Source organism: Bombyx mandarina, chromosome 22 (genome assembly GCF_030267445.1).
Source record: "Bombyx mandarina strain Sakado chromosome 22, ASM3026744v2".
In the NCBI taxonomy this organism is placed as follows: domain Eukaryota; kingdom Metazoa; phylum Arthropoda; class Insecta; order Lepidoptera; family Bombycidae; genus Bombyx; species Bombyx mandarina.
In genome coordinates this window covers 11,830,358-11,857,924 of record NC_143228.1, presented here as the reverse complement: position 1 = coordinate 11,857,924, position 27,567 = coordinate 11,830,358, and the positions used below count along the sequence as shown (strand labels likewise).

Sequence of the window (27,567 nt, the reverse complement as noted above, 5' to 3'; positions counted from 1 at the left end):
CTCCGTCTTCACTTCTAGAAAAATTAAAACAAGTGAAAATTACAAAATGCGTTCAAATAAAAGCGAAAGTATCCATAGAGAAAGAATTATCTTAATTATAAATCGAATCACCTTAAAAAATAAAATGGTGCGCGTGAAAGAAGTGAAACTTCTTGGCGGTGTATAGTTTTGTGGTTTTCTTCGTTTTTCATCCTTAAATCAAATTTCTCTTGTATTAGGGAATACTGTGTTTAAGAGAAACGACCTAGCTCGCTTTATCCTTTTCCTCTCTCCACGGTCGAAGGGTTCGCGAGACGTTCTGTCTATTTTCCCACACTCGCTCTTCCTAAATTGTATATTTTCTCTCTAGCCGTAACAAATCTGTCGCGAGTTAAATTTTACTCTCAACGCGCCTAAAGAAGTTTCACTTCGATAATAGTTTAAAACGAAATTTAACGTTATCCATCGTTGTCTGTTAGTTTAAGCTTGTCTCAATCACTCAACTTAAAGTATCAACATTTTGTAATTAAAATGTATACCTACACGTCATAAAGACATTTCACAAGCACCACAAAATACTTGTTTTGAGTACTAAAAGGAAAACTGTTGAACTCGTCACGAATGTAAAAATTCCATTCAGACGTGACGTCGCTTTCACTGTCAACACAGTTTGGCGAGACGCGAATTTGTAACTACTATCATGAACGTTAAAGCGTAATATTGCTTGGTGCGGTCTCGAGTCTAATTTTCGTATTGTAAATTAAATGGACACATTACTGTACCGCGACAGGGCGGCCTCAGGCTAGAACCGACACAAAGGCACCCGACCTCGCCTCTATTATTGAAAAAGGGGTGATCAAAGCTACACGATACGTTTTTCATATATTGTAGTCCTTTATGTATTTCTGTTTGTACAGGTGTTTTGAATTCCCATTCAGTACGTTAAGTAAACTCAAACCGAAATTCTAGGAAAGCTAAGGCTTAATTTAATATGGGTTTTAGATAATAGCCGTTAGCTTTTCATATAAAATGGACGGTCACTATTTCTTTCGTCTAAATCATCTCTTTTATAAAAAACTATCTAACCTCGTTTTCCGTGCGTGGGTAAGTAAATTACACACATATCTATTTTATGATGATTCCTACCCAATGTTAGACGTTTGCAAGAAATTTTGAATTACCAACAAGTTTTAATGGAATAAACATCCAGCGTTCGTACGCCTTCTATCTTCTCAGAATTCCGTGGACCGCGCACTGTACCAACGTTTCGATCCTGAAAGAGCTCAACATCAAGGAGAGACTATCGTCAACAGTCCGAATACGAATTCTCAAGTTCTTCGGAGACATCACTCGTAATGACGACTCCATTGAGCGGTTGGTGGTGCAAGAGAAAGTCGAGGGCAAAAGATCTCGCGAACGATCTCCAACACGATGGATCGACTTCATAAAATCTGTGACTCCAACATAAATGATTGCTCTCACTCTGCGAAACACCGTGCCACATAGCGTCGCATCGCGAGAGCATCGGTGTCGCAGGATTCGACTGATACATGACCACGACCACAATGTCAAGAATTTACGACTAGGAAGAAGAACGCCTTCCATGGGGATTATAATTTAGAGGAATTGTTTGACATTCATGAGCGACGGTGACTACTTACCATCTAGCGGACCGTACGCTCGTCTGCCCGTAATGGCAATAAAAAGATCTGTCTTCTTACGCTCCTACCTTATGTGTGTGTAATATACACACTATATGTTTTTATACATTATGTTTATTGTGCTCAATATGTGTTCCCTTGTTCAATAAATTATAGCTAACATGAAAAAAAGGTTTAACTTTTGGTACGTAATGACAAAGGGAAGATCTTCCACCGAGCAGTTTATATTGCTCGTTAGACTGACGGAACTTGTATATATGCAAACTTATCTTAAAAATATCGAAAGCGAGATTCAGGCATCTGCCAAAGCTTTTCCATTATCCGCTGCCGCCATAAAATAATTTGATGGTCGACGAATTAGAAAAGCCGGCATGGTATGAATTTTATCAAAACATTTCAGATTGCGTTGAATGTTATTTCAATAAAGCTTCATTATAGAATGTGGATTTTGCGTCGAAGGCTCAACTTGTATGTAATGGGTATTACATAAATATTACCGAATGCATAAAGGCATATAAAGAGAAACATGCCGCCCGGTTCAGTTAAAATACGAAATATCCAGTTTATCCTCCGTGAAAGTCACAGGCGAAAGCGATTTTTATTAACTTTTGTTAATTGAATATAAATTTAAATTATTATTTACTAAGCCTTACTTATTTAGAGTTTTATAGAGGAAATAAAAAAAAAAAGATGCGTGGTGTCGTGGGACACCGGATAGGAACGAAATATATAACGAACGAATATAAAAATATTAATTTTAAGTTCTATTCGAAGTATAAAGAAAATAAAACTGGAGGTTTCGCAACAACCCACGGTCATTCGGTAACGTGCGAGCTTATTGTGGTACACTTCATTCACGGTTGTTTGCATAAGAGTTAGTGTATTGCGCAAACGAACGCTCTGAGATCGTGGTCAATGAATGATAAAAAAATATGTTATTTTTTGTACGTTATTACAAAGTCGTACACTGTGTGCATTACTAAAAAAAATCTTACGTTACGGACGTTTTTTTTGGGTTAGGGTACCTCTCCGCATCGTCCCATAAGGAACTTCGTTCCAAAATTTCAAATATTATATTATTTATGAGCGATAGAAGATACAAGTTTAAAGTTATGGTGGTTTGTTTTAGACATTTACTACAATTGTCAAATTTGAACCTATTAAATGAATAAAACTAAATAATTACGCGTTGAAGGTAATAGCCTAATTATTTTCAAAACTTGGCTGAACTCAGTTATTTGGGTCTGATTAAACTATGGGATGAGTAGCTCGCTTGAAATCTGCATGATTGTAATGTGTCCACAAAAATTATACTTCCAAATTGTCTTGACCGTCGTTTATTAACTTTCATTTTTACATTAATGCCCACATATTATAGCAAGATACTGATATTTCTACTACGACTCCTAATTTGATGTCTATATGCTTACGTAAAAAATGTATTTAAGAAAAACTACGACAATGGTCCGAATGAGCTCTCTCTTGTTCATTTATTCAGTAAATATTGTTACGCTAGTAAGAGTAACGCCATCTATCGTCGAATAGTCGAACGAATATCGAAGGATATAGCAGCACCTAGAATGCTCGAGAAGTACAACGCCATCTATTGCCTGATAGCGCGTAACAATATTATAAGCCCATACAACTATGTACTATCCTACTTATTTATGTTTTGAACGATGGGAGAGTTGTTCTGCTATATAATTGAGACCTCATCAACATGGCATGTTTATGGACTTCGGTAATTACTTAAAATCTAGAAAGTCATGAAATCGTTCTTTTATCTAAAGCAATAAAAAATAGAGCCTCCTTATTGAAGTCAATTAAGCTTAATTTAAAATACATACGCTTTTTTGTTCATAGTCTACACGTTCGCGTATCGATCGTCTCATTGAAGCGTAATTGTGAAAATCTATACTAATATTATAAAGAGGAAAGATTTGTTTGTTTGTTTGTTTCGAATAGGCTCCGAAACTACTGGACCGATTTGAAAAATTCTTTTTCCATTAGAAGCCGACATTGTCCCTGATGAACATAGGCTACTTTTTTATTTATTTTTTTATTTTTATTTTTTTTGTTTCATGTGTGTTTTAATGTTTCCGAAGCGAAGCGAGGGCGGGTCGCTAGTATGATAATATAATTAAATATCGCGTAAAATAAAACAATGCTGTGTTTTTTTTGTGATTAGACCACAACCCATTTACACGCCTATCGGTTTTACATATTACTTCATGCAACAAAGTAATAAATACGCTTCCATTAATTTACAAAGCGAAATCTTTACGCTTTGATTCTGTATCGTTTTTTTGTAACACCGCATAGCTTATTTTTACCGGGACGGATTCACGCGTTCCGCTTACAAGGATAGCCATTATTTGAATACTTTTAAAGTTCATTTTCAACTTTTTAACTGCATATAATATGAGGCAGATGATTGAATGAAGAAATGAGGTATCATTAAAAGAAGGTTACAAATTAGCACTACTGTTGCGTCTGAAGCTACGCCTGCGGTCTTGGCGGCCTGACTGTCGTACCTTGTATCTTCTGTCTAATTCTGCCACGTCACATCTACTGCAGAAAAATATATTATAGATACGGTTTTAGCGGTAGGCAGCGGCTTGGCTCTGCCCCTGGCATTGCTGAAGTCCATGGGCGACAGTAACCACTCACCATCAGGTGGGCCGTATGCTCGTTTGCCTACAAGAACAATAAAAAAAAAATAAAAAAATATACTTCGAACACACTTCTCAAAATCGGCTAAGGAATTCACATAAAGTACCTTTAAGATTCTTTTTACATTATACGAGATTACCATGAATTTTTAAGTACCTACGTTATTTCTAGAAAAAAAAAACAACTAAAATAAAATCAATGTTCTTTTCCATCCCAAAAACGTATATTTTATCAAACAATCTGGTAGTACTCTAGAATGAATGAAGAAAAATTGGCAAAACTGGCGAAGGACGTGCCGCCAACAAAAATAGTGTACTTACCTGTTCTACTAAATCATTTTGTACTCTTGACATCCGACGCTAAGGTATTCACTCTTCGAGTATTACATTATTTAGGGATTTTATTCGATGTCTTTTATTTGTTTAGCTCGGAAATTAGAGTACTTATTTCTTAAGTATTAGAGTCTTATTTTAAGTAGACGATACTTAAATAGTTGCTAACAACGATAATGTAGGTACTAGTGGTTTATAAAGAGCATTTCCTTTTTAAGCTATTCGCATCGTACTAGTACAACAGTTGTGCATAGTTTTTTTTTTTAATTAGCACTGACAGGTGAACGAGTCCACGGGCATCAGTAATACGATACAACGTGCTATCGGTAATTTCATAAATTATAATTATGAAGGTATAATTTTTACTACGCGGCATTGTTGATCACGGGAATCGTTGAATGATTCTGTGTTATATTGAAGTCGTCGTAGCCTAAAGGATAAGACGTCCGATGCATTCGTATCTAGCGATGCACCAGTGTTCCAATCCCGCAGGCGGGTACCAGTTTTTCTAATGAAATACGTACTTAACAAATGTTCACGATTGTCCTCCACGGTGAAGGAATAAAATCGTGTAATAAAAATCAAACCAGCAAAATTATAATTTGCGTAATTACTGGTGGTAGGACCTCTTGTGAGTACGCACGGGTAGGTACCACCGACCTGCTTATTTTTGCCGTGAAGCTGTAATGCGTTTTGGTTTGAAAAGTGGGGCAGCCGTTGTAACTATACTTGAGACCTTAGAACTTATATCTCAAGGAAAAACTTTCAATTATTTAAAACTCTTTAGTTTCTAAAAATAATTTTTCTTCAGGATATTTATGGGAATCGAATGCACCACCCTCGGTGCGACAGCGCTAGCTACTGCATCACCGAATCAGTCAATTATATGAGTTGCTAAACACAGATTTCGATGTGAGCTTAATAGAATTCTCTAACTCAGTCCCCATTAGCAACCGTGTCTTTACTATACAAAAATATTCTTCGGTTGCCGTAACGTGACCAATATTCAATAGCTTGTACGTTCCGCACCTAATCGACTATAGTAAAAAAAAAATCCCCGATAATAATAATCCATCCATCAAACAACAATGAAAACTGGCAAAATAATACATACAAAACTTCGGAAAAAATTCGCACTCAATAACGTTAAAAATGAGCTCTCAAACAACAAGAAAATTGTTTCTCGACGAACAGCCCGGGCCGGGTAGGTACATCGGCAAAATGAAAAGTTTACCTATCACACCACTGACACATCGATTGGCGTTTACATCTTTGTAAAAGAAATTGTTTGCAATTGTGCAAAGGAAGTTCGACCTTAAGTCGTAGATCGATGAGGGCGCGAGGACGCTGTTAGAGGCGCTTTTTCCCTGTTGATGGAGTGGATGTTTGCGAGCTGCCAACCAGCTATTGGTAAGCAATCCATCATCCGTGTAAGTGTGAAAGGAACAAAGCCTCAATATATCGCATAACCAAATTGAGATGTGCTTAGAGTATCTATTAGTTAATCGATTTGCTTATTGGTATTGGGCAACGTGCGTGTTTGGTACGAGTAATTGCTTTCATTGACATACCGGGCCGGTGAGTTGTGCGGAGAATGCCGCCGCAATTAATCTAACACAAACCGAGGAAGCGGGTTTATGTAGCGATAGGTTGTATATCGGCGCACTATCGACGTTCCGGCCTCGTCACATTGTCTTGATAACTCCTCGTATTAATGGCACACGTATGCTGTGTTCAGATTTCGTGTAACATGCGCAAGTGTCGATGAACAAGAGATTGTGCCTTGAATTCTATGAAGCGACAACTATTGCTGACTGATAATAATAATTCATTGAACTTAGAAAATTTATAGAGTATATATTGCCCGCCTGCCTATTTCTGTAGTGAAGCAGTAATGCGTTTCGGTTTGAAGGGTGGGGCAGCCGTTGTAACTATACTTGAGACTTTAGAACTTATATCTTAAGGTGGGTGGCGCATCTACGTTGTAGATCTCTATGGACTCCAGTAACCACTTAACACCAGGTGGGCTGTGAGCTCGTCCTCCCACATAAGCAATAGAAAAAAAGTATAGAGTAGGTAATTTAGTTGAAACATATTTTTTACTTGATGGTTCTGATAATGAGGTATCGCTGTCACGCATGGACGTCATTAATGGCAGAGATAAAGCCAAGTCACAGTCTAATCTTTTAAAATTTCATATCCGTTATAAAGAACTAGTGGCCCAGCAGTAGTCGAGATTCGACTACAATTATTTGAAATTATAAGCTTATTATTATGGTTCTAATAATAGTTCTAATTGTAATCGTCAAAACTGCACTATAGATCAATACTATTAAAGACAAACAATATTAATCTATTTTCAATTCGACCACAGACTTTAAGCAATAACAAAAGTTTCCCAATTGACACTAAACAAAGAGTATAGTTTTATGTATGGGTGTGTGTGAAATAAATGGTAGTGTGTGTAATGTTTTCTTTATTGATTTAATGTATCTTTTATGCATTATTTAAAAAAAAAATTAGCATTGTGCACTCCTTCTCCGTATTCTCTATAAGTGTGGAAAATGTCATACTCCTCCTTCCGCGCAATTTTCGTGAAAAGGGATACAAAGCTTTTGCTTCACGTATTAATATATAGATTAATGCTATAAGCTTGCATAGTATATAACGAGTATACTAAAAGACATAAATACTGCTATAAATAAAGCGACGATTGGCTAATAACATCATTAAAGGTAAGCAATTGAATTTAAAAAACAGAATTTACTTTAGAGCTATAGATAATGCAATTAATTGAATATGCATTTTCGAAAAGGGCACATGTCTCTGAAAATGTAAAATGTTCAGGAAATGAAAAAAAAACTAAATTATTTTCTAAAGCAGTGTAAAATAAAAAATATTAACTTTTGAGATATATTTTAGTGTTAATTAGCAATTGAAAATTACTGGAATTATTATAAAATGGGGCAAGTAGGTAAGTCTCAAAACTACATGTATATGAAAAAACGTATTTGACAAAATATGCGACATGTGCCCTTTTCGAAAATGCATATTCAATTATACTTCAAAAACAATTAACCACAAACGGAACGTCAAGTAATTATTAACAAAAAAAAAAAAACTGTAATGTTTTAAATCACAATCAAAGAAACAGTACACCAAATAAAAATCTTGGGTGTTAAGAAAATAAAATTGTAATCTATACCGCTGTTATTATTTAGGGGCGACGGGGAGGCCTCCTAGCCGTACGCCGATAAACTTTTAATGCGTTTTTCACTTCGTTATGAAATATTTCAATCGTTTTAATTAGGCTCGAATAGGCGGCAAAGATTCTGTTATGAAAACCGTTCCTGAGGTACCGGATATTTGTCCGTTATAATGAGCAGCAGATTTATTAAACTAATTCAAGGAGAATATTTCGCCGGTTACATTTAGTTATCCGCGGAATAAAGCGTGCTTTATAAAGTAAGGCTATTGAAGTGAACTAACTAAATAAATCTCTACAAATGATAAACGATGAAACAAGTTGAGACTTATTTTTTTTTAAAATAAAAACAGAGAATTAAGTAAACGGAAAGAAATAGGTAAAAATGAATAGACAACGTTAAAAAGCCAAGAAATAAAATACAACATCAACTATCAAAATAGCAAAGAGGTCCGCAACCGCTATATAATGAATATTCTAATAATATATATAGTAAATAACGGCCGTCTGGTGTAGTGGTAAGTAACATGGTCACTACATAAGGGGGTCGCGGGTTCGAGTCCCACCAAGGGAAAATATTTATATGATAAATATAAATGTCTTTTCCAGGGTTATGGATGTATATTAAATATATGTATGTGTATAATAAAAATCTTACATTTGTTTCCGTTATCTGGTACCTGTAACACAGGTTCTTTACGAACTTATCACGGGACCAGTTAGCGTAGGGTGATTGTTGGTAAATATTTATTTATTTATTATTATTATTTATTTATTCTATCTAGAGCTAAAAGGTAAAAATATGCGCAAAATGTTACACATTAAGGCAATTCAATTTTCAAACAATTTTTTGTTTGAGCTCAACAGACGAGTTTATGACTTTGTTTTATTGGGTTTTTACGGAAGCTATGAGCAGCTGTTTGTGAAATATGAACCTTAACATTCGAGATTGAAGTCTCAATTGCATTGTACATACAACAGTTCTCACACCCATCAAAACCGAATGCATGATTACCTCATTCGCATGCAGGCTTACAAATCGAACATCAAAAAACAAACAACAAAAAAAAAACACGCAAGACGTTAAGAACAAATCATAAAAAAAATACAATAAAAAGGATAAACAGTTCAAAAAACTAATTAGCTTTTTAATTTAAGCTCGTTAAACGATAAGGGTAGCTGCAGATCCCCGGGCCGCATCTAATTGTATTCTCCGGCGAACAAACCGCATCTTACAATTCCAACAATAATTTTAAACTATTTCTTAAGGATTTAACTTGTACTAAGCACTAAGTTAGAGATTAAGTTGCAATCATGTCGTTGCGACTTGTGCGCTAAGCTAAGTAACTGTCCTACGTATAGCTATTAGCTGAACTAATTTTTGTAAAAGTAGGTGCGTATTCAACGAAGTATATAATTGTAGTTGTAAGCTTATTATTCAAATATTAATTATACAATCCATTAACAAAAGTTCAATTTGAATTTATGACATTTTAAATAACGCATATTTGTATTAAGGGATTGTTTTTCGTGCATCGCTCGCTACCTACCTACTATATAGTAGATATTTAGCGATGAGTTTATAAGATTTATTAGATCAAAGTTTTAGAAATTTTGTAAAAACACAAAAATCGAATCAGAATCTATACTAATATTATAAAGCTGAAGAGTTTGTTTGTTTGAACGCGCTAATCTCAGGAACTACTGGTCTGATTTGAAAAATTCTTTCAGTGTCAGATTGCTCTTTATTGAGGAAGGCTATATAACATCACGCTAAGACTAATAAGACGAATAGGACCAAGCGGAGCACTAATAAAGAATGTTTCAAGATCGGGGTATTTTTCCCTTTTGAGGGCTTACGTTATATGTAGATATATACGCCAAAGTAACTATTCCACGCGGACGAAGTCGCAGGTAAAAACTAGTAACAAATAAAATTCACTTGATGAATTAAGAGTTGTCATGGTCTAAAAGATAAAACGCCTGGTGTAATTGTATCGAGCGATACGACTATGCTGGTGATCGCGCAGCCATGTACGACATTTTCTACTTAAATAATACGTACTTCACACCTGTTCACGCATATCTTCTACGACGAAGGAAACCACAGCGTAACAAGCAATCCCGCAAAAAAATATCCTAAATACATATTGACAATTGATTGACTTATTGAATGATTTCAAGTATCTATACCTACTTATGCTAAATTCACGTTCTGATGTCTATGGGTATGATGGCTCCGGTAACAACTTTTTTTTTTTTTTTCGGGCCGGGGGCCGAACCTCCTACGAGGTCCCCGCGCCTAGGGGGCGCGCGGGGTATGTGAGACTCAACGATCTGCAGGTGTTGAGAGCAGATCGCGGGCCCAAGGATTTTAGGGCCCACCCACTAAACGACTCCCCTGCACTCTTACACCCGACGTCCGATCTCCGTCCGGGGTCAGAACCCGTTCAGAGTAGGGGGGTTCCCGCGGTCAACACTACAACCAGACACGCGGCGCCACCCCTCCGGTAACAACTTAACATAAGGTTAAACGTGCGCTCGTTGGAGTACATTAGAGCGAATAAAAATATAAAAAAAAGTTATCAACTTTATTTTATTCACAATGATTTATAAAAAATGTATAATAAAAATATGTTATTTTTTGTACGTTATTACAAAGTTAAGTCGTACACTGTGTGCATTACTAATAAAAATCTTACGTTACGGACGTTTTTTCCCGGTTTGAGTACCCCTCCGCATCGTCCCATAAGGAACTTCGTTCCAATAAATAAATAAAAACTTGCCGACTGGGAGATTGAATTAATGAAGTTATCATTGTAATTATTTTATCGAATATCCGCTTAATTTACATTTTTATCTTACTTATATTTCTTTAAACTTTTTGTAAATAGCTTACCTCCGTAAATGTGACAGGGTTCTAGCGTACAACAAACAAGCGGACGCTAAGTCTCATTGTGTGAAGTCAGTTCGAAGCCGGCCAACTTCCGTTTTCTGTTCCAATAAGTTCACAATATAATATTATGAGCGCATTTAAGATTACGTTTCTTAAACATGGAAATTAGTATTGTTTTAATAAACAGTTTGAGTGAGCTACGGCGCTCAGTACTTTGTTCTTGAATTAAAATTTGAAGCTTAGGGGAAAATCATGTAACAACTCACATATTATAATTCATAGACTTTTGATTAATAATTTATAATTTGACTGATCTGGTAGTGCGTGCGTAGTTAGCGACTCTGATTGTTGCGAGGAGGCTCTTGGGTTCGATTCCCGCATTGGGAACAAACATTCATGTGATGAACAGGTGTGTTTATTATCTATATAAATAAATATGTATAGATTTAAACGTATATAAGTATGTATCTTAATAGTACCTCTAGTGGGTAGTAGGGTTTTAAGTAGTTATTAGGATTCCCTGTGTTATAAGTATAACTCATTTTCCCTACCTACTTAATTTGCAGCCGGATGACCGTGGTTGATTTGTATAGACATCATGACGTAAATGATACATTACGACATGACGTTAAAGTCTCTATTGATCTACTTTATAACCGTCCAAAGGGAAAGTATCAGGGCTCGAGACAGAAATTTGCTAATTTTTGAAACTTACTTTAGTTAGTGCAGGGTTGGCAACATTTTTGTTTTCTTATTGCCTTAAGCGATATAACGGCTGGCTTAAGTAATATACCTATTACCTTTTCATTAATTCTGAATATAGTATGTATAATATATCCATTATCCATAAAGGCAAGTAGAAGTTAGCTAGTTATACTCAACTATGGGGAATTATGAACAAGACGCACTTCATCCTTGGACACAAACTTATAGTACATATGTAAGGACTATGCTCAATCTCCAGCTTACCAGCCACTTCCACTGGAATATACAAAATAAGTCCGCGAATCACATGAACTATGAATATGTTTATCGGAACAATACCAGATTATTCACGAGAAATGCATCGCTCAATTAGATTCGATATGTGCTTTTGGTTTATTGTTACAAATAATGAATAGGTCTTAGAGAAATGATGCATTTGATTTGTATTCTAGGACTAAGGATCGACACAAAAAACTGAAATCAATCTGGTTTATCTATATTGAAGTCGGGGCCTAAAGGTTAAGACGTCCTGTGCGTTTGTATCTAGCAATGCATCGGTATTCGAATCCCGCAGGAAAGTACCAATTTTTCTGATGAAATACGTACTTAATAATTGCTTAAGATTTACTTCCGCGGAAGGAATAACATCGTATAAAAAAATCAAACCCGCAAAATTATAATTTACGTAATTACTGGTGATAGGACGTCTTGTGAGTCCGCACGGGTAGGTACCATCACCCCGCCTATTTCAGCTTTGTCATTATGAAGCATTATGTTTCTTAACATTTTGTGAAGCAAACCAAACATGAGTATAATTACTGGTGGTAGGACCCCTTGTGAGTCCGCACGGGTAGGTACCACCACCCCGCCTATTTCAGCTTTGTAATTATGAAGCATTATATTTCTTAACATTATGTGAAGCAAGCCAAACATGAGTAATGTCAATCATCTCGTGATCCAACTGCCACAGTATTTCAACTAAGTAACTTTGCCCGTCACCCGAAAGAATAAATTTAACGGAGTCGAGATGAATTAATTAAACCAATAGTTAATTAATTAATTTCGAGGGTATTCAGCCGTTCAGGGCGATTAAATAATTGGATCCGTCAAAATTATAGGAATCGAATCTTATTTCAGTACTGATTGTTTTTGGCGTTTGAATATTTTTATTATTATTTCTGGAGTTGGGTGCCATTCTCTTCCAGGTCAGATCCAATTAAATTGGGTCTACAGATATGTTACATAGGGTAAATTAAATGTTACTAAATATTTGATTGAACTGACACTAAATGCTTTAAACATTATGTTTTTTTTTTATTCTGATAGACTAGACCTTATTTTTTCTAGCAGGCGGAACCTCATACAAGGTGTTCGCGCCTAGGGGGCGTGCGGGACTTGACGGTATGCAGATATTGGGAGCAGACCGCGCGCATGGATGTTTTAGAGCTTTAATGACCAAACGACTCCTCTTGTACTCACCCGACGTCCAATCTTCAGCCGGAGTCAGAACCAAAGCAGAGTCGGGGATTCCCACGATCTATACTACAACCAGACTCACGGCGTCACTCCTAGGATGCCCTATCGATGGGACGTCGCAGCGATAGTCGACTACTCAACGTCAGGCGTCTCGGTACGCCTACGGCAGTTCGTTAGGCCGCCCCAGGCGATACCGCTGATTTCCCGGAGTAGCTCGCTGGACCAAAAACAAGCCGCCAAGAAAAAAACTAGACCTGATGTATAATTGTTATTATAGAAATCAACACATGTAACAAACCCGCTTCAACGTCCCAATTAAATAGTATTATAACGCCTGTCCCCTTACAAATCAGAACCCAGTCCTACTTTGAATCAGAAATAGGCAGAGTGGATGGATACCCGTACGAATTCACATAGTATCCTTTTAGGGTACGGTAGCTCAAAAATCCCTCCATTCTTGAGAACTTCTTCCGCTCGATTCATGTTCAGTTCACAATCTCCAAAAACGACACGAGTGACAATAAAACTGTGAACTGAAAATTCTAAAGTTATATTTGTCTGAAACCAAACGAATATAGAGAAAAAAACCTCAACTCAACGTCTCGGTGAAGTATCCGCCCGCGGCGTAGTTTCTAACTCATTAAATTATATTAATGCAGTCATTAATTTAATGAATAGAGTTAGGCAAACTGTCATAGTAACAACTCCGAGGCGCGAATAGTTGTTGAGCTCGGTTTTGCTCGTGCTCCGTCGCGGTCAGATAGTCTGTTGTCAGCGATAACAGAATTTGTTCCTTAACGTATCAATTATCAGATCTTCTTTAAGCAGAAACTGGAATGGAATTATCGATTTTAGGTCGATTGTTTCAATCTGACTCCTAAACTAAGTTTTATTTATTTATTTATTGCTTCGATATGTGGACGAGCTCACAGCCCACCTGGTTTTAAGCGGTTACTGGAGCCCATAGACATCTACAACGTAAATGCGCCACTCACCTTGAGATATAAGTTCTAAGGTCTCAGTATAGTTACAATGGCTGCCCCATCCTTCAAAGCGAAATGCATTACTGCTTCACGGCAGAAATAGTCGGGGTGGTGGTACCTACCCGTGCGGACTCACAAGAGATCTTACCACCAATATATAAGTACCATCATTGGTAGGGCATGTTGTAAGCTCGCACGGAATAATACCATCATCTCGCTTACTTCTGTGTTGAGCAATCAGTCGTCCCACGTTAGTAGATAAGACAGCTGCTGTCCTATAAACAGCATTGATAGTCTTTCAGAACGAGCACATTCACGCAAAAAATTATCGTCGAAATACTAAATAGTAAAATGTAATAATAATCACAGTACGGTTGGTCCGTCAGCTCAAGGTCGCTTAGCGAGCCATGGAAAGGGCCATGCTCGGAGTTTCTCTAAAGGATAAAATCCGGAATGAGATTATTCTACAGAGAACTAAAGTCATCGACATAGCTCAAAGAGTCAGCAAGCTGAAGTAGCAGTGGGCTGGCCATATATGCCGTAGGACTGACGATTGCTGGAGCAGACGGGTTCTCGAGTGGAGACCGCGCAACGGAAGACGTAACGTGGGACGCCTTCTGGCTAGGTGGTGCGATGACCTCCGAACGGTTGTCAGCAAGAAGTGGATGAGGAGAGCCGTAGACCGGGCTCAGTGGTGTGGATTGGGAGAGGCCTATATCCAGCAGTAGACGACTGTGGGCTGTTGATGATGATGATGATGATAATGATGAAATGTAATCTCGAATTCACCATTCATAAACAATAAATAATTCAGACGAACGCTTAATAAAACAATAAAACTCAAATAATAGATAAAGTCTTGTTTTGTTTAAGCTAAACGCCATTTGAACAGAGCTTTTCTATCAATAACACTTGAACAATTAATTTGTTTTATGTCATTCAATTAGTGCTTGTTTTAATTAATTTATTGTAACGAGCGGCCCCTCGGGGTAACCGGAACTGAGCCTCCAAAATTTCGATTAAAACTTTTTGTCTTCCCAAAAACAACATTGTATTGAAATATGTTTTGATAACATAAGCTTAATTGAATCGTATTTCGGATTACACGACTACTGTGGGGTATTAAAACTATGTGTTTATTTTGTTGTTATTCACAGTTTTAGAAAATTATCAGTTTTTTTTCGTTACATCGACATTTCTTCATCTTTTTAGATATTCTTAAATAAATAAGATTTTGGATTGGCTTCTTGGATTTCTTCTGGATTGGATTCTTTTAGCTCAATCTATGATTTGACTGTTTCTGAATAAGATACTTCTAGAGTCAGAGGATCTTTATAAATAGTTTATCCCGCTGTTAATTTAAGGGTTTTAATCTTCTCGAGAGGCTGTTATTTTTTTCTTGATACCTGTTAATAAAAACATATCATTTACATTCTTGCTTTTATTTAGAAGCTATTTGTTCCTATTCAATAATGAACAATGTAACTCTTTTAATGATTAGAAGTTTTTTAGTGTCTGTTTTACCAGTGCGAATTAAATTTGAATTTAAAATCTCGCCTTAAGGACGAGAAATCGACATAATTATGTCTAAAAACTGCAGCAGTCACTTTTAATAACAATAGCTTGTCCAATAATATGTCTTTGTACTTTTTAAAGAAGTCATTAATTCCGAATTTTAAACAAAAAGTTTTTTCTTACTTAAAACGCAAACGATCGATTTGCGCAAAACGGATATACACAGAGCATACAAGTTGTGTCAACTGGCGAACGCTAACTCCATAAGTCCTCTGTAGGCCATTAAAAAGAATGAAATAAACTAGGGTACAAACAAACCGATGCACAGAAAACAATTTAGTTACCAATGGATTCGAAAAAGCCGAATAAGCTCAGTAGATATTCCCCTCTAATATTCCGTGTGGACAGGTACGTCCGCCGAAAATGTTATGAATAATATATCTGGCCGAATTCGAAGCTCCGGAGATCAGGCCGGTATTACGAACGGTTCGTACCGTGACAAATATAAGCGGCGGCCAAACGGACAGCCGGCACAATCGTCCTTTATTTATCTCTTCATTTAAATTAATGTTGACTTTTTGAGCCGTCAATGTGTAACGTTGGCTATAATCTCCGTTTTATTTTTCCTACCTAGCTGAGAGCCTTGAGAGGCTATTTCAGCGTAACCTTAACTAGTAGGTGAGCTCACGCGTTCTCAAACCTGACGACGTTGCTAACACGAACCCTAGCAAGAGCCGTGCTTCGCAGAATATACCGCCGGATCGGCAACGCGACCCACTGAGAAGATCCGGCGAGAAACTCAGTGGGCTGTGTCTGAGGGTTAATTCACTCGTCGAGCCCTTCGTCGCGAGCGAGGGGTCGACGAGAACGATGACCGGTGCTTGAGGTACCTAAAAGCACCGTTAGTGAATCAGGAGGCTGGAGTCATGGTCCAGACGGCTGGCCGATCCTTCGGCTGGTCGTAGGACCGTCGAGGCGATTCGCCCGGTTCTTGTGAACTGGGTGAATCGTGACAGAGGACGCCTCACTTTCCGGCTCACGCAGGTGCTCACTGGGCATGGTTGCTTCGGTGAGTTCCTGCACCGGATCGGAGCCGAGCCGACGGCAGAGTGCCATCATTGTGGTTGCGACTTGTACACGGCGGAGCACACGCTCGTCGCCTGCCCCGCATGGGAGGGGTGGCGCCGTGTCCTCGTCGCAAAAATAGGAAACGACTTGTCGTTGCCGAGTGTTGTGGCATCGATGCTCGGTGACGACGAGTCGTGGAAGGCGATGCTCGACTTCTGCGAGTGCACCATCTCGAAGAACAACGACTTCTGCGAGTGCACCATCTCGAAGGGCACAGGCCCGCCGCCGTCGAGCGGGGGCCAGAGAGGCGGATCTCGCCCAAGCCCTGGCCCTCTAAGTGTTTCGGGTCTCCCTCACATGTCGGCCTGGGGATCGGCGAAGGGGGCCTAAGAAGACGACGTGCAAGCTGCTCTGCACGCGTTTTATGCATGAGCATCCGGGTGATGGAAGGCCGGCTATCCTCAACCCACGCTGGTTCTGACCCAGCGGGGTATTCCATAGGATAGACCATTCTAACCGGCGCCATCTAGGCGGGCTTCGGATAGCCTGCCGACCGAGAGGACTGGTGGTCGTGGCGCCGACGACCGCCAGTCCAGCGTCCCGAGGGGGAGGGTGATGGGAGAGATGTTTTTTTTTTTTTTATTTTTTTTTTATTGCTTAGATGGGTGGACGAGCTCACAGCCCACCTGGTGTTAAGTGGTTACTGGAGCCCATAGACATCCACAACGTAAATGCGCCACCCACCTTGAGATACAAGTTCTAAGGTCTCAAGTATAGTTACAACGGCTGCCCCACCCTTCAAACCGAAACGCATTACTGCTTCACGGCAGAAATAGGCAGGGTGGTGGTACCCACCCGCGCGGACTCACAAGAGGTCCTACCACCAGTAATTACGCAAATTATAATTTTGCGGGTTTCATTTTTATTACACGATGTTATTCCTTCACCGTGGAAGTCAATCGTGAACATTTGTTGAGTACGTATTTCATTAGAAAAATTGGTACCCGCCTGCGGGATTCGAACGCCGGTGCATCGCTCAACACGAATGCACCGGAGGTCTTATCCGTTAGGCCACGACGACTTCTAAACGCTCCGCACTAAACGCTTCACTTTCCCCCCCTTTGCCTTTTCATGAGTTTTGTCTCATGCGAGGTTTGGACGTTGGTTGTTGAGAGACAGGAGGTTTTAGTCGGTTCGACTCCGACATGCCCCGCCCTCCATCTCCAGTGAAGGGCGGAAGTCCGGCGATTTCCTCCTGACAAAAAAAAAAAAAAACAAATAGTGAATCAGGAGGATATAATCTCCGAACTGTATACCTAAAGGCGCTTATTGATACATTATAGCAAAAAGAAATACGATAAGCTTTTAACGAAATTACTGCTATCAAATCTGCAGCTTAGATACACATTTTTAACAACAAAAATACTTTTAATTATCTTTAGTGTTTTAATCCATTTTCGCGAGTCGTGAATATAATTAATTATAGATTTTACGGTTTCCGCATTCATAATAGTGGTAGGAACTCATGTGAGTCCGCACGGATAGGTACCACCACCCCGCCTATTTCTGCCGTGAAGCATTGATGCGTTTTGATTTGTAGGGTGGGGTAGCCGTTGTAACTATACTGAGACCTTAGAACTTGTATCTCAAGGTGGGTGGCGCATTTACGTTGTAGATATCTATTGGCTCCAGTAACCACTTAACACCAGGTGGGCTGTGAGCTCGTTCACCCATCCAAGCAATAAAAAAATTATCATAAAACCTCGTGATTTTATTCTGGTTACATCCTGAACGACATTAGGGCTGGCACAAGTAGTAAGTGCCATTAAATGAAAGGTCTCCTAAAGATTCAAGTCAACAGTCGTTATTAAGTGCCACGTGGATCAATATGTAATTTGTTTTTTTTAATATCACTATGCAATTTACAACGTATTGAATTCTCAGTATTATCCTAGTGATGGATTACTTAGAATTAAAATTGAAGTCCAATGTCCACCCGAGGCCTTATAAAATACTATTTTCATCATGGCAAAGCATCAATGTAAAACTAAAAACACTTAGAGAAAAAATTACATAAGCGAAAACCTGATAGCATTCTTAAATATTTCCTTGAATCCTTAACGAGCGACCGATTCAAGTTATAGTACATCCTTTGAAATTAGTGTCCCCCGCTAAATTATCCCAGCAGATGTCGCTTCATCGCGTCCTCCATTAAAACTGTAATTTACATACTTTTTGTGCTAATATTCAGGGGAACTTTTTATTTTCTCAAATCGCGACTCATTTATCTTAACTAAATGTGTCCAGCGAAACGGTAATGTGTCGTTTATTTGTTAAATACAGTGTTTTACAAGGCGTATAATTTTATAGCCTTAGTAATATTTCTCGCTAGGTTTTAAGACAAGGTATTACGTATTATTTTTAAACAAACTTTGATGAGTTCAAGAGTGCTATTTTAATAATTCGTAATGATTTGAGTTCGCACCGAAATTTCGTTCGCATAGAATTTTAATCATCCAATTGTTGGTTTAATCGATATGTCTTATGCGAATTTTTTACTGGTGGTAGGACCTCTTGTGAGTCCGCACGGGTAGGTACCACCACCCTGCCTATTTCTGCCGTGAAGCAGTAATGCGTTTCGGTTTGAAGGGTGGGGCAGCCGTTGTAACTATAATTGAGACCTTAGAACTTATATCTCAAGGTGGGTGGCGCATTTACGTTGTAGATGTCTATGGGCTCCAGTAACCACTTAACACCAGGTGGGCTGTGAGTTCGTGCACTCATCGAAGCAATAAAAAAAAAAAAAAAAATCTATGAAGTTTCCAAACAATATTAATGAACATTTTTAGGAATCATTGTTTAAATCATCTTGAAACAAAAGACACCAATGTTAGATATGACGTTGACATTAAAAGTGTACTCTTTACGCTACTTATTTATAGCAGTTATTTGATGTTTTTCTTCTTTCTAGGTTGGCGCAACTATGATGTCCTGTCCCTTGCCACTGCCGCTGTTGCCGGCGTTACATCCGCAACCAGCATTAGCTTCAGACTTCCCGATCCACATTGGAATAAAGGTAATAATAAAAGAACTTTTATCAGTTTTCAAAATATGTAATCTTTTTTTATTACCATAAGTGGATAGATGTATGGTTGGTATAGATAGTCTAGAAGTGAATGTGAATTCTTACGAAATGGTGGGCCATAAGAAATTTACAATTCAGGTATATTTGAAAGGTAGTATTCACGTGCTGTTTTTGAATCATCACATACGTCATCACTGGGTTTTGACCCAGCAGGGTATCCCGGAACACCAGCGAAACCACTCGGGCGGTCAGACGGTCCACCGTATCGCGGAGACTGGCGCCGCTAGTCGTCAACGATCGCCTCGACAACCCGTCGGTCGGGCGTCCTCAGAGTGGCGTCGCGAGTTTGGTTGTAGGGTTAACCCCGGGAATCCCCCTACCCTGCCCGGGTTCTGGTCACGGGCGGAGATCACGGGCGGAGGGCGTTTGGTGGGTAGAGCCCTAATAATATTCTTAAGCCCACGGTCTGCCCCAAATATCCGTCAAGTCCCACATACCCCGCGTACATCCTAGTCGAGAACACCTCGTATGAGGTTCGGCCGGCCTGGAATATAAATGAAGACCTTACCGCTTACCATAATTGCAATGCGGCAAAAATAGACATAATTTTTTGGTATTTACCGTACGGAATTGCTCTGGTAGCGATTTGTAAGCTCTTAAGGCGACCATAGTAATATTGAAATGCATTTGGCTGCTTAAAACGTAAATATGACAATACCGTGGTAAGGTGGTGTGGTAGACTCTATATATTGAAGAATTTTATAGATGTACTTATGTTTAAGCAAAAACGAATCAAAATACCAGTTTTACCTCTTAATAAACCAAAAGCGTTATTATTTTAAAAATTTTATAAGTAAAATCCCAAATAACAATCCGTGCATACGCCAGGCACTTGTCTCAGCCAATTCCATTATTAATTTTCAAAAGCCTTAAGCCAATTCGCGTATTAATATTCGTACGTTCAATTTTATTAACTTTGTTTTTTACTCTCTCCCTGTCTTGTTTACAGTCTAAAGTCGTTTGCTTTCTTTAGAGAGTAACACAAAAATATGTAATTTAATCTGGCCTCACTCTCGCCGAGTTTCAGGCAACTTAAATTGCAAATATATCAAAGCTAAATAATATAAAGTAAGCACAGGAATATAATACAACTTTGAAACGCGACGCTGGGATCTAAAGGAAGTTAGAGAAGCGTTTTTTTGGACGTTTTTTTTTTGATAAAACTTTAATTGGATTATATTTTTATCAACTTGAAGTCTTCGTGGCCTAAAGGATAAGACGCCTGGTGCATTCGTATGTAGCGATGCATCGGCGTTCGATCCCGCCGGCAGGTACCAATTTTTCCAATGAACGTACTTAACAATTGTTCACGATTGACTTCCACGGTGAAGATATAACATCGTGTAATAAAAATGAAACCCGCAATATTATAGTTCTTTTTTTTTGCAACAAGTCACTTAGGATCACGTACGTTCAAGTCCGCTTTAAATGTTAATTATATCATCATTATTTTTCTTCTTCGCAATATATCTAATAATACGAATTGTTTACGAAATCGAATCGCTTTGTTGCGTAACACGGCGATGATACGCTGTTTAACAAATTAGTTGCGTTCGATAACCAATTACGGTCCTATTAGTTCGTATCGTTTATAATCGAATGTAGTTTACTCGGATAAAGGAGATTAAAATTAGGAAATGAGAATCGCAACGCAATTTGGGGCGAATTATATATTTTTTTAAATTTAATCAGAGGTATTGAATTGTTCGCTACTAGAACTCGATGATAAATTGAGTTCAGGACACATGTTGTGCATTTTAAGACATGAAGTAGACTCAGTAGTATAACGGATAGCTTATGGTTCAGTAAGCCGTCGTCGCCTAAAGGATAATACGCCCGATGTACTCGCATCGAGTGACACGACTATTCTGGTGACGAAATCCCGCAGACAGGTTCTCTAACGAAATACGCACATGACATATTCACAAATTTTTTAGTGGTGGTAGGACCTCTTGTGAGTCCGCACGGGTAGGTACCACCACCCTGCCTATTTCTGCCGTGAAGTAGTAATGCGTTTTGGTTTGAAGGGTGGGGCAGCCGTTGTTACTACACTTGAGACCTTAGAACTTATATCTCAAGGTGGGTGGCGCATATACGTCGTAGATGTCTATGGGCTCCAGTAACCACTTAACACCAGATGGACTGTGAGCTCGTCCACATACCTAAGCAATTAAAAACAAAAAAAATACAAATGACTTGAATGAAGAATTAACAAAATTATCTATTAAAAGCATGAAAGCGAAGAATGTAGGAGAGATATTAAAAGAACCGTCCTATTTTTGGTTATCCCTTTACCCAGGGATATCATTAAAGATTTGCACTCTGGCTAATAAAAGAATTGATACCCTTAGGTAGCTATTAGTACTCGACAAGTACAAGATGATTAATCGTCAGGTTTTTCTCCCTAATAACCATAATAGCCTTGTCGAGGTCTTGTAGTTATCTACGGGCAGGTGGCCAAAATAAAAGAAGATCCTTTGGCAGCAGATCGTGGATAGCGAAGTTCTCATCCGCAGTTTTTCCGGGATCCATTTTGTTGGTTATTAAGGCAGTTCATATATAAGATTGTAGTATCATGACTTTATCGGTAGAAGAAATAGGAATCTTAAGAAACTTTGCACGCACCACCTAAAATCTCCTTCAATTCAAAGTAAAATCTTCCTTACACCAATATCAATATTTGAAATGAACTTTTGCCCAATTACCTTCGCAAGTAGAAATGTCTTAATTCACAACTGTAAGTATTGATTCGTGCCTTCGAGTTTAATTAGTTTCCAATTCGAGAAGCTCCCCTCACTTATCAAGCCTGTTCGAATGTATGTTTTAAAAGTCAACTTAGGAAATAGCATGAGATATTGATTTTTCCTATTTTTTTCCTTACAACTTTTTGCTTCTTCTTCTGAGTCGGTACCTTTATTTCTGACGGTCGTCTCTATTCTTCTTCACGTGTTTTTATCTTCGGCAGTTTTGCTTCAGTAATAAGCATGCCTGTAAGGTGATTGACCATTGGTCTTTTCTGTTCACATGTTACTATCAGCCTTTCGAAGTTGTCAGAATTTCAGCGAAAATTTCTATGTATTAACCGGTAAAATATCTACCAAATTGTAGCCCTAACTGTAGACATATAATGCGCATCTAGATTCGGTGGCCATAATTTGCGATTCAATTTTGAGCTTTGAAGTCGGTCTAAGGAAATGTTTGACTGAAGAAAATGCAGAGAACTAACTTATTTTGTTTTTCTTAAGCTTTTTACATACTCACGTCACGACTTATGATTTATGTCCATTGACAACATCGTTTTTTTTATGTACATTTTGTTGCCATATTTTAAATGTAAGGTGAATTACTAAAATTTCACACGACATAATATTTCTTCACTGATATAAATTTCCTAATAGTGTATATTGTTACCGTGTTTTCCTTAAAATAAATAGTGTGTACTAAGTTATTTAAAAACTTATTGACACAATGTATGTATGTGATACTGTTGATTACACTTATTAGTATTCTAGCGTATTCTCAGAAAAAAAGTCTAACTACACAATCTCAAAATATGCAAAGCGTATAATTATATTCGTTTTAGTGAAGATATTATAAATCTATCAGTAAGGCCTGACTGCGTACGCACTATAGAAACGTTCATTAAACACTGCACGTGCATCACAAAAGTGCAGAAGTTCGGTCATTATGCACCAATTCCCTGAATCGTCAGGCGAGTAAAACTTAAAAAATGCTCGCAGCTTTCTCGTTCGAAAGCTAAACTTTATGAAGAATACTTTGAATACCACAAGAGAAGTTTTCTTAGTTAGTTTTCATTCGGATCGGTCTAAAACCAAACATTATTTATTACTGCACGCGTCTACCTAATTTACCTTGTTGATTCAGTTCTGGCCCGGAGAGGGCATATTTCAGTAGTTGTGGAGATTTCAATTCATAAATATTTGAATAAATAAATATGCATGAAACCAATTTATAAAGGCCGCTGGAGTTGGCCGCCGGCTGAGCGCTACAATATCAGTGCCCCTCATTAGATCTATCCCGCTGCTACGAGTCATGCTACGAATGCGCTACGTCGGTCGCTACGTGATAAGCTGTTGTTTATAATTCAAATTCGATGAGTTATTACGTGATTGTACTGAATAAAGCGATAAATTAAGTTAAGCTTGCAACCTAATAGCGCTTAATAATAGTCAATGAATATGAAATAAAAAGTAGATACCATTGACTAAGTTTTGTTAGTGATTCTTTCTGGCCAACGCGATTCTTTTTGATAATTATAATATAACAGCTAAAGTTTTGAGCCAAAGACAACTTTTTACTGTCACCGTAGTACGCAATTGATGAAAATTAAAAAAATAATCTTATAAATTCTTTAACGTACTTACTGATGGTAGGACGTCTAATGATCTCGCACAGATGAGTAAAATCACCCCTATTCTGCCGCGAAGCGTTAACGCTTTTCGGTTTTTAAGGGAGGGGAAGCTGTTGTACTACATAATTGAAACTCAGAAGTCACATCACTCATATTATCTTTGTGGGCGGCGGTATTTACGTTTTATTTTTTATTTATTGCTTAGATGGGTGGACGAGCTCACAGCCCACCTAGTGTTAAGTAGTTACTGGAGCCCATAGACATCTACAACGTAAATACGCCACCCACCTTGTGATATAAGTTCTAAGGTCTCAAGTATAGTTACAACGGCTGCCCCACCCTTCAAACCGAAACGCATTACTGCTTCACGGCAGAAGTAGGCAGGGTGGTGGTACCTACCCGTGCGGACTCACAAGAGGTCCTACCACCAGAAACGACACCGTTGTACGACATCGTGCACTTTTATCACACTAGAACTGCTGTACTTCCTATTAAATTGGAACGCGTGACTCCTTTGCATCAGCAGAATAGTACAGGACAATGGCACCAAAGGATTTACAAAACTGTGGCTGTCTTTTTTTTTTTTTTTTTTTTTTTTATGATTGAAGGATTACTGGTGGCCCGGAGGCCTTTCCAGTTTCACCAGGACAGGTGGGCGAGCAAAGGCTCAGCCAGGAGGGGTGGGATTTGCTAACAGCTACCCGAGCGCCTCCGAAGGAGGCCTAACAACTCAAGAGTAGCTGCTTCGCGAATGAATCTACTACCGGATCGGAATCGCGACCCGCTGAGAAGATCCGGCGAGAAACTCAGCGAGCTGATTCATGGGTTAGGTTGCACGGCGAACTCTTTGTCGAGTTCGACGAGTACGGTTACCGAGGTCCCTAAGCCTGCTCCTAGAGCTGAAGGCGTCTAGTGCAAACGTTATTGGATCTGAGGGATCCGTAAGGACGTGTCTAGGGCGTCGACGGTGACTGGCTCCTGCATGATCAGGATTCGGGGAGTAGTCAGCGGCGGCTACGATAAGGCGATTATCATGACGCATAGCCTTATCGAAGTACCGTTCCGAGGCTGACTTCATGTATTTCTGGATAGATTCGAGGCCCAGGTCGTCGTGTAGGTCAACGTTCCTCACGAACCACGGAGCTCCGACGGCTAACCTGCAAAAGCGGGATTGTAGAGATTGAAGGGTGTCTATGTGTGTGCGGGCCGCGTGAGCGAACACCACACTCGCGTAAGTCATGACGGGCCTTATGCAAGTTTTGTAAAGTGTCACCTTGTTCCGAAGGGACATTTTACTCCGCTTACAGATCATGGGGTAGAGTCTACCGAGAATAAACGCGGCACGGTCACGGACTGATTTTATATGCGGGCGGAATGTCATCGATGCATCCAGGGTAACGCCCAGGTACTTGACCTTCCTGGCCCAGGGTATGGATTGACTAAAGAGAGTAATCGGGGGTGTGAGATTCCTCCTCCTAATACGGGAGGAAATCCGTGTGGAGCTTCCCCTCTGAAATAGCACCGCAGTACTTTTCGCTGGGTTGATGTCTATGCGCCATTTTCGGAACCACTGTCCTAGGGCTAGGGCTGCGCTCTGAAGCTTCTTCGCGATTAGGGACTTGTTTCTACTGGAATAGTAAACAGTCGTGTCGTCGGCGAATAAAGCTAAATGGGTCGGCGGCGACCGGGGAATATCGTTAACGAATAAGCTAAATAGGAGGGGTGAGAGGACAGAGCCTTGCGGGACTCCAGCTGTGAGAGATCGTGGGGAGGAGCGGGTTCCCTCGACTCGATATCGAAAAGAGCGGTTCGACAAGAAGTCCCGTATGATGAGCACGAGACTATCCGGCACGCCCATGTTGAATAGTTTGAAAATCAAACCGTTGTGCCAGACTTTGTCGAACGCTTTTGCGACGTCGAAGAAGAGAGCTCCCGTGTATAACGGTTTTGGTCGATTAAGCCCCACAAGAATGTGCTCCGTGAGGCGGTGCACCTGTTGAACGCATGAGTGATTTGTACGGAATCCGAATTGTTCATCGATGAGAATGCCCTTGGATGAGACGAAGTCTCTGAGGCGTTTGTAGAGCAGACGCTCATACAGTTTGCCTAAAGACATGAGGAGGCTAATCGGGCGGTAGCTCGTCGGATGATTTTTTGGTTTACCGGGTTTATGTATGCCGATAACGTCCGCTTCTTTCCACACCGCGGGAAAGATACAGTTCGCCATAGCGGCATTGAAAATAGATGCCAACATCACGATGAGTTGGACGGGTAGAAGTTTAATAACGCGGTTCGATATACCGTCGGAACCGGGAGCCTTGCGAGGACGTAGGTCTTTGATCAAGTCTTTAACTTCCATCGGGGTGACGGGTGGTAACGCGTCCGAGGGTGGCAAGGAGACTCTGCGTTCTACCTCACTGTCTACTAATTCTACATGAACAGGGTCCACGGATTGAGTGCTGGGCGTGCACTGGGTTTGCAATGTATCGGCCAGCAGCTCTGCTTTTTCATCATCATCGAACGCCGCGAGTCGGCCTGAGGGGCCTACGAGGGGGGGCATAGTTACTACCGTATCCGATTTGAGAGTACGAGCTAAGCGGTAGTAAGACCTTTGAGAGGGCGCGAGTCTTTCTAAGAAATCAGACCATCTGGCATCTCGGACTTCGGCGATGCGAGACTTTACGTCGCGTTGTAGGGCACGCATTCGAATTCGATTTTCCGCGGTAGGATACCTGTCGTAGGCGCGTATCGAGGCGTTCTTAGCTCTAAGGAGTTCCCTAATATCGTCGGACAATTTGAAGCGGTGAAGGAAGTCCTCCGCTACAACTTGTTTCGATGACCTATCTAATGTCGAGGTGATGTGTGACGTTAAGATGTCTATGGCTTCAGCGGTATCCTGAGGAGACGGGGTAGAGTCCGGGCTAAACGGGAGCGATGGTGGATCGGATTCAGCCAGGCTGATGCCCAGCGTGTGCCAATCCACCACAGTCCTCGTGACGGGAACGGAATCGGGAGCGCGACCGAGCTTCATAACGACGGGACGGTGGTCTGAATCTAACTCTGAAACTACTTCGATCGAGTGTAAGCGCAGAGTTACGTTTTTTAATAACGCTATGTCGAGTATATCCGGGCGATGCGCGATATTTAGCGGGTAGTGAGTCGGGGTTAGCGGAGCGACGATATCGAAGGCGAGATCATCGACTAACGCGTCAAGCCGCCTGCCATTCGGGGTTGTAGTGTGTGAGTTCCACCTGATGTGTTTACAATTTAGGTCGCCCGCCAGAATGACAGAGCTCCCCATGCCGAGCAGCGCCTCGATATCACTGCTTAGAACGATCTTATCCGGTGGAAGATAAACGGACGCGATAACGATCGGCGCGTGTCCCGTCAGTGAGATTCGGCACACTGATGCTTCGATATTAGCGAGCGCGGGAGGATCGAGCGGGACGCAATGCAGGGCTCTTCTATAGTAAATGACGGTACCACCACCACGAGCAGAGAGCCTGTCGTTCCTGACCATGTTATAGTTCGCGATTTTAGGGTCACGGCGCGCGGGC

The 27,567-nt window shown here is 39.8% G+C and overlaps 1 protein-coding gene across 2 annotated transcripts in view; it reads left to right on the top strand.

Moving 5' to 3' along the window:
- Nucleotides 1-27,567, top strand: part of heph (polypyrimidine tract-binding protein 1 heph) — a 522,083-nt gene that overhangs the window by 192,294 nt on the left and 302,222 nt on the right. For both annotated transcript variants that reach the window (XM_089736953.1, XM_089736954.1), the window contains one exon: nucleotides 19,465-19,569. In XM_089736953.1, the coding sequence (XP_089593079.1) occupies nucleotides 19,477-19,569 (93 nt within the window). In that variant the 5' untranslated portion in view covers nucleotides 19,465-19,476. Of the gene's footprint in view, nucleotides 1-19,464; nucleotides 19,570-27,567 lie in introns of those variants that run through there.